General features: G+C 47.5%; 2 protein-coding genes across 4 annotated transcripts in view; one reads left to right on the forward strand and one right to left on the reverse strand.

The window, feature by feature from the left end:
- Nucleotides 1-3,602, forward strand: part of LOC111653016 (dynein regulatory complex subunit 4) — a 4,611-nt gene extending 1,009 nt beyond the window's left edge. The window contains exons 3-11 of the mRNA XM_023403453.2: nt 16-213; nt 334-540; nt 618-672; nt 931-1,136; nt 1,703-1,870; nt 2,402-2,488; nt 2,563-2,766; nt 3,087-3,152; nt 3,242-3,602. Of these exons, the coding sequence (XP_023259221.1) occupies nt 16-213; nt 334-540; nt 618-672; nt 931-1,136; nt 1,703-1,870; nt 2,402-2,488; nt 2,563-2,766; nt 3,087-3,152; nt 3,242-3,361 (1,311 nt within the window). The 3' untranslated portion in view covers nt 3,362-3,602. The remainder of the gene's footprint in view (nt 1-15; nt 214-333; nt 541-617; nt 673-930; nt 1,137-1,702; nt 1,871-2,401; nt 2,489-2,562; nt 2,767-3,086; nt 3,153-3,241) is intronic.
- Nucleotides 3,603-5,187: 1,585 nt separating this feature from the next.
- The window catches only part of kif16ba (kinesin family member 16Ba), a 24,957-nt gene continuing 21,862 nt past the window's right edge, over nt 5,188-8,282 (reverse strand). For all 3 annotated transcript variants that reach the window (XM_023403461.2, XM_023403460.2, XM_023403462.2), the window contains 3 exons: nt 8,139-8,228; nt 7,972-8,055; nt 5,188-7,670 (listed from right to left, as the gene is read on the reverse strand). In XM_023403461.2, the coding sequence (XP_023259229.1) occupies nt 7,509-7,670; nt 7,972-8,055; nt 8,139-8,228 (336 nt within the window). In that variant the 3' untranslated portion in view covers nt 5,188-7,508. The remainder of the gene's footprint in view (nt 7,671-7,971; nt 8,056-8,138; nt 8,229-8,282) is intronic.

Genomic DNA, 8,282 nt, shown 5'->3' on the forward strand with positions numbered 1-8,282 from the left:
CCCCCCCCCCTGCAGCTGGAGGAGCACATCGTTCGCCTCCGGGAGGAGCTGGACCGAGAGCGGGAGGAGAGGAGCTACTTCCAGCTGGAGCGGGACAAGATCCAGGCATTCTGGGAAATCTCCAAGAGGAACCTGGAGGAGACGAAGGCCGAGCTGAGGAACAGAAGCAGGGAGAGAGAGGAGGCGGAGGAGCGCCACCGAGTGGAGATCACTGTGAGCTACACACACACACACACACACACACACACACACACAGTTTGATACTGACGGACTTTACATCAGAGTGATTGCACTGAGGTGAACTGACTCTGTCTGCTGGACACCGGTGTCCAGGTGTACAAGCAGAAGCTGAAGCACGTCCTGTTCGAACACCACAACGCCGTCTCCGAGCTGAAGACGGACGGCGTGGCCTCCGCCTCGCTGATCCAGAACCAGCACACCCGGTCAGAGCTGGAGCTGCAGAGGGACGTGCAGGGCCTGGAGGCGGAGCTCCGAGAGAAGAAGCTCCACAACGACAGCTGCATCAAGGAGCTCAAACTGGTGAGTCCTGCTTCCTCCGTGCACTGCAGCTGCTTCCTGTTTCATTCCTACAAGTGTTTCCTGTCACTGCTCCACAGAAACACCAGGTGGAGCTGATGGAGCTGACCAACGACTACGACCGGCGAATCAGAGGTGAGGAAACCCGGGCCCCTACTGGTCAGACCTGATCACGTCTGATCAGAGGGACGTTTCTGCTGTGACATCATCACCACATCAGTACACGTTGAATCTTGGTACCAATGTTGGAATTTACATTAACCTCACTAAATCTTTCCAAGTCATTTTTAACTTTATTGTGACGGGGTCAGTGAGAGACAGGAAACCCAGGCCACCGCTGTCACGCTCTCTACCACCAATCCACTGTCTTTCCTTCTGTCGCCGTTTCAACAGAAATCGAGGTCAAATATCACACGGTGACGCAGTCGATGGCGGAGGCGGAGGGGAAGAAGCGGAGGGCGGAGGTCAACGAGCTGGAGGACAGAATGAAAAGCCGCGTGGCGACTCTGATGGCGGATCACGACAGAGCTCTGAGAGGAGCCGAGGAGTATTACTCAGCTGTTCAGACCAAGCTGCTGACGGATCAGAGGGCGCTGAAGGTGAAGTGCTGCTGGAGGCGTGGTCCGCTCACTGATACTGAACACACACACCTTACACACAAACACACCTGTCATCATACATTATTGTTGTCATGGCAACAACACGCTGCCGTACTAGAGGACGTTAATGCTGTGAAAGTGTCGATGTAGTTTTTCTCTGTCGTGTCTTTGAACGTCTCCAGTCTGGATGTGGAATTACATTCTGTGTTAATTAATGTTAATTAATGTTAATTTATGTTCATCAGGTCGAGAAAAAAGATTTCCCTTCTCAGTTACAGATGTTTGGTGTCACTGCTGATGTTTGGTTTGAGTGCTCAGTAGGAAACAGCGTCCTGCAGCTTTAAAAAAAATACACAAAAAAATCCTACATTTCCCACAATCCAACATTCCCTCAGACTCTCTGCCTGGTGAACACTCACATCTGTCGTTTGTTTGTAACGTAACAGCTGAGATAATCGTCTGAGCCCAGAGCTGCTGCTGTCACACGAACCGACTCGTTTCCTCCTGCGTGACGTTCAGGTTCAGGTCGTTTTCTCTGGATTTTCCTGCTTTGTGTTTGTCTCCAGGACGAACTCGCAGAGGTTCAGAAGCAGCAGGCGCGAGCGGACAGAGATCTGTCGGCCGCTCAGCAGGAGAACAGTCGTCTGCGAGAGTCTCTGCAGGAGGCCGAGCGCAAGCTGCCCGAGCTCCAGAAGCAGCTGCAGGACTACAACCAGGCCAAGGCCAAGATGGTGGTGCGTTCGCTGCACAGAGCGGCCGAGTATTTCGCCGCTCACGAGTTTATTTTCACACTCTGAAACTTCAGATCCATACACAAAATCAAACGTATTAATTATGATCTTCTAAGGTAATGCTCCGGTAGTTTTGCTGGAACCATGAACATCATGTTGTTGTCCAGTTCTCTGTGACACTGATCTCTGGATTGATGTGGTGGAACACAGCAAAGTGTTTCCTGCTTCTGACAAAGAAACAGCAAGACGTGCTGCTTTACTCTGGCAGCTGTCATTTTCCCTAATGAAGTATTTAATGAAACAGCTGATCAGGAATCTGAGAGAGACCAACCAAAGCTTCAGTCACTTGTAGTTTGTTGTCAGATACTTCACTGCAGCTCAGTGAATCTGTGGTGGGACTGACGGCAGCCTGGAGCTCCGTGTTTCCTGAAGAGAAAAGAAGCTAAAAGTTCATTTGTGAAATCAAACATGGAGCAGGACGAACAGCTGTTTCTACCTGCCTTAAAACGTTGCTCCTCCTCCTTTGTGTGACAGACGAGCCGAGCTCAGGTGAAGGTCGCTGAGCAGGAGCTGAGGGATCTGAGCGTGGAGCACGAGCTGCTGCTGCAGGCCTTTGAAAAGGTAAAAGGTCAGTTTGTCACGTGACCTCCTCTCGGCCCGCCGGGCGTCCGATGTGAACGTGTGGGTGTGGTCAGGTTCAGCAGGAGCGCGATGAGCTGCTGAGGAAACAGGCGGAGGCCGTCGTGGAGGTGCAGCGGAGGAGCGGACTGAAGGAGCTGCTGCTGGAGAGGAAGCTGGCGGCGCTGACCGAGACTCTGGAGAAGAAGGAGGCTCAGCTCTGCGCCGCGCTCGCCGCCACCCGGCAACCCGCCGCCAGCAGCGCCGCAAACAAACTGGAGGTACGATTCTATATCCACATCTGTGTCCTAAATGAACATGAATGACCTCTGACCTCTCCAGGGAGTCAGCAGGTCAGAAAGGAATTCATCCCACTTCACTCATTAAAGCTGTCAGGGGTCAAGGGTCAGGAGACCCTTTTTTCAACACAATAAAAACGGCCGATCGGGAACCACATCCAGCCACCGAGCTGTTTATCTTCAGAGAACACGTGTGTCTTACAGTTACGAGGACGTTTTATTTTGAAAATTCAGCAAAGAGTGAAACCTCGCTCTGTGATTGGTTGAAATATTGCTGAGTCACGTGTTTCTGCTGCTCGCAGGAACTCCTGGAGCGTAAACAGGTGACCATCAGCGGCTTACAGGAGGACCTGGCTCGAGAGTGTCAGGTGAGTTTTCAGGTGAGCGTGGTCACTGCTCGGCATCATGCGACAGTCGCTTCACGTGGTCGGTGATGAGTTCAACATGTGACCTGCAGGAGTACGACCAGCTGCTGCACACCTGTACGGAGAGGATGAAGGCTCTGGGCGTCGCTCAGCACGACTTCCCCTTCAGACCCGCGGAGCAGATCCTGAACGGACTGACCCCCCAACCCTGAACCCTACTGGACCATCCTCCATCCTGGACCCTCCTCCACCCTCCTCCCTCCTCCTCCCTCCTCCCTCCTCCTCCTCCCTCCTCCTCCACCTCTCCCACGTCATCATGTCACTGAAGGTTTCTGTAGCTCACTGCGGTTTGCTGCAGGTTTTATAAACTCCTATAACTCTGTCTCCTGGGGACAGGTGACGTTCACCAGGTAAACTCTGAATCACAACAATAAATGTATAATAATGTTTTAATTAGTTTGTGCTTCATGTTAATGAGTGAATCTTTGCTTCACTGTATTTTACATTCTTCTTTTTGTAGTTCTATTTGTTCTTTTACTTCTTTCAAAACTACGGTGGCTCTGAAGCTCAAAACACCAACAACTCCAGAAAACATCTTAATCACATGAGCTGCAAGTACTCACAACACAACAGGAAGTGTTTCCAGGGGACACAATAAAGTGATGAACCAGGCTGCGATGCACTCACTGTTAAATATTTTGTGACTTTCAAAGTTAAAGGCTTTGAACAACAAGTGCGTCGCAGCTGTGTTCATCACTTTATTGTGTCCCCTGGAAACACTTCCTGTTGTGAGTATGAGCAGCTCATATGATGTTTTCTGGTTGTTTGTTTTGAGCTTCAGGGCCACCGTAGAAAACTTGACGAAGTTAAAATCATGTTAGTCCAGCCTCACTGAGACGCTGTGGACGACTCGACTACGACAAACATTTCATCTGTTTTTCTCCGAGTCTGAAACCAGAAACACAAACTGCATTTTGCTCAACACACAATATGACTGACACTGATGTAAAACTGCAGACTGAAGTCTAGAACATGTTGTACAGCTGTTTATTACATTAATTATGAATCGTTTCAGTCACTTCTAATATGTAGAAAACCTGCCACAACTGCAGAATCTGAATGTGTTTAAAGCTCCTCCAGTGTAAAGGTCTGTGTCCATGTGTAGTGTGATTATAGATTATAGATCAGCTCTAGCTTCTATATTAATACTGTGAAAGTATCAAAGCCTCAGTCCACAGAGAAATGCACACAGCCTGTATTCAGAAACTGAGCCTTAAAACCAGCCGTCAGGACTTCTGGAACTTTGTGATGTCACAACAAAGCAGTCACCAAGCCCCGCCCACCTGGACCCTCCATCCAAACCTTGCAGGATTTGGTTTCTCTGAGTGTTTTTACCTGAAATCTGCTTTATTTTTATTGGATCACTCAGAAAACAGTCAGCCAATCAGAAGAGAGGCTCAGAGCTGTGCAAGAACCTCGCCAAAATAAAATAAAATAAAAATTAATCAATTAAAATGTTGATTTAAATGAACCTGGTTCTTCAGACTCTGTCTTGCAGTTTGACATTGATGTCGTCAGTTTGTTTTTTTATTATTATTATTATTACTACTATAATAATGATTTATTATTATATTATTTAATTACTTTGAAAAACAAAGTTTGACAAAACAACTCAAGGTCCACTTACTAGCTTTTTCTGGAGCTTCATCTCCATGTGATGGAGTATGATGAAGACACCGACCTGTTGTTACTAGAGCTGCAGAGAGAAGCCTGAGAGAGGAGATGTGAAACTATAATATAACTAACTAATATATCTTCTTATGGATCAACACTTCAAAATAAAACACAGGAAGTGTAAAAGATGGAGCTTTACAACTTCAGTTTGATTCTTGGGAGACAAGGAAACAAAAGAAAAAGATGTTAATTAGAGCTGGTTGGACAGAGCTAAGCTAGCTGTTATCAGGCTTTATGCTAAGCTAAGCTAGGTCTGTAGGAAAGCCAGTCACCAGGCATGAAAACAGTCCACACAGTCCACATGTTCTGGTTCATTCCCTTTACTGACAGTCAATGTCAACAGTTCACATCACATAGAAGCAAGTTGTGTAGAAAACTATGCACATTCATATTTACATGTATAAACACAGTATGGCTTATGAAGGAAGCAGTCAGTGTCTCAGGTCCAAACACATTCAAATCTAACCACTAGTTTTAGGTCCAGACCCGTTTTCATCAACAACAACAACAACAACAACAACAACATCAACAACAACAACAGTGCGGCTCTGCTGGAAGACTTTCAGATCTAGTGGCTGCAGATCTATGACGGAGCACAGACGGTTTACTGTGAAAATCAGCTGTGAGGAGTGTAAACGATCAGTGACGTGTTGATCTGCTGGTGGGACTGAAAAACACAAACTGTGACACGATCTCAAAAAACCTGATTCCAGATGTGTTTGTCTACGGTGGCCCAGAGAGCTCAAACCACTGCAGCTGAGGAAAACACGTGTCAAATTCACACAACAGGAAGTGTTTCCAGGGGACACTGAGACGTGACGAACCAGGCTGGACACACTTGTTCACTGACCCATAGTGACCTTTGAGGTTAAAAGCTTTGATTAACAAGAGCGTCGCAGCAGGTTCATCACTTTTTATTCAGTCAGAGCGGCGGCCATTTTGTTTCCAGGTTGTCCGTCCATCTCATTCTCGTGGACACGATATCTCCGTAACGACTTGACGGAATTTCTTCAGATTTGACACAAACGTTCACTAGAGGTCAGGGATGAACTGATTAGATTTTGGGGGCTAAAGGTCAAAGGTCAAGGTCAGTGTGACCTCAGAAAACAGCAATTATGAGAAAGTGTGACCAAAATGTTTAATATTTTCTCTGACTCTGGATGAACAGGAAGTGACCTGGAACTAGTCTGAGTGGCGGAGGGATACGACCACGAGTAGGTGGCTCTAGTTTTGCCTTAATTCCAATAGGAGGATGATATGGCCACAAAGATCCACGGGTTGGCTTGTGTCCGGTGGAAACACTTCCGTTGTGTTGTAGGACTGAATTTGTAGAGTTTGTTTGTTTGTTTGTTTGTTTGTGTTGTGACTGTTTACATCTGTTCGTGAAGTCGCAGTGCGTTGAGCTTCAGGGCCACCGTAGTTTATGACTCTCACAGTGACGCTCGGCTGCATTTCTGTCAGAGCGAGCTGAGCTCCCTTTCCTGATGCTGCGTCCATCGCCATGGAGACAGCTTGTTGTTGCTGCTGCATGAAAACTCAACAGGGCAGTTTTTAACTTTGGCAGCAGCGTTTAGTGACGTGAAGTTCAGTGTCAGTGGTGTTGGTTTGTTTTCAGCCTAAAACTTTTAATTTTTTTAATAATTCAGTTCCTACAGTTTTATATTAAAGAGATTTATAAGTTTGTTGTTCTGCTGAAAATGAATCAGAGCGATTTTCAGAGAGGAAACGCAGCTGTACAGCAGCTGTCTGCTGTTACAGGTGTGACCTCAGGTGTTTGTTGTTCCACACTGGATCATCCCACAGGAGTTTACAGTGATGTTTACATCCACCTGTTTTTATCTGTATCTTCAAATTGACCAGAAAAAAAAAACAAACAAACAACAAAAAGACACAATAAACAATAAAAATTTGAAAAATAAAAAAGAAAAGCCTTTTTATTCTCCGCGGGAATCGGCTCCAACAAACGAGCTCGTCATGCTGCAGGTAAACAACGACCTCACACACCTTCACACAGCGTCATCACTGATCCCTGCCGAGCTCTCACTCTGATTCTATCTTCACTTCAACAAGCTGAAACCTGTGAATTCATGATGATTATAAAGTGATTAATTAAATGATTAATGCTGATGGACTGTTCAATGAATGCACTGAGCTGCACAGGGAATCGAACCCTCGACCCTGGCAGTGTTCTACCTTTAGTGTTGTCACTACATGATATAAAAGCTGCGTGTAAATATATTAAATCAGCTGTTTATTGCCTGAATGTCTAATAAAGTTGGTTTCTATGACTACAGTCACATGACTCTTTAAACAGAGTGATGAACTTTCTGCTTCAACATTCATGACGTGGACGACGAGCTGAGCAGCACCTGACAGGTGTGAGATCTCCGGGAGGTCGGAGCGGAAACTGACCTGCACGTTTTCCCTCCTCTCACCTTCTGAGGCCACGCCCCCCGGGAGGCCCCCGAGCGGAGGCGCCCCAAGCGGAGGCGCCCTGGGCGGAGGCCCCCGGGCGGAGGCGCCCCAAGCGGAGGCGCCCTGGGCGGAGGCCCCCGGGGGGGAAAGGCACCAAGCTGTTTTTTTTGTTGTTTTTTTGTTGTTTTTTCTGGTTTGGTGCGGCGGATCTCAGCCGGTGCCGTGGCTGCCGTACTCGAAGACGCCCTTCTTAAAGAACGGCGAGAACTCACAGATGGCGTGTTTGGACAGGTGGAAACCGCCATCGGCGTCGGTCCTCAGAGGAGAGCCGGAGGACGACAGCATCACCCGGAACAGGTTCCTCAGGTAACGCTGGAGAAACAACAACACAAAGTGACTCCATGAGGATGTTTCTACTCATCACATCAGTTTCATTTCATACGACACGATATCTCAGTAAAACCTCGACTGAACTTCAAATTTAACACAAGTGTCCACCGGGACTCAAGGATGAACTGATTAGACTTTGGGGGCTAAAGGCCAAAGGTCAGTGTGACCTCACAAAACACTTTTTAGCCATAACAAGACTTCACAGCGGTTGGTCGGAGGGACACGACCACGAGGAGGCGACGATTCTTATATCTGTCAATAAACCCAGATTTAAATCTCATACCTCCAGGTGATTCCGGCGTTCGGCGACCATCCGCTCGTCTCTGTTTCCAAACAGCTTCTTGGGAGGGAACTCCAGAGCTGCCAGCTGAGACAGAGACATCACATGCCTTAGTGACACGTCCGTCCAGGTGAAGTCTAACAGTAAACAGGTGAATCACATGATCTCACCTCTGGATATTTCAGTTTGAGGCTCTTGTGCATTTCCCGGAAGCGACTGTAACGTCTGAACACAGTCCAGGTCTCGTCCATCACAGTGATCTGATGCAGGAGAGAGGGGTTTGTAACACACACACACACACACACACACACACA

The sequence above is a fragment of the Seriola lalandi genome, unplaced genomic scaffold, assembly GCF_002814215.2.
Source record: "Seriola lalandi dorsalis isolate HSWRI2012SDOR001 ecotype SW California unplaced genomic scaffold, Sedor1 jcf7180002054138, whole genome shotgun sequence".
Lineage (NCBI taxonomy): Eukaryota > Metazoa > Chordata > Actinopteri > Carangiformes > Carangidae > Seriola > Seriola lalandi.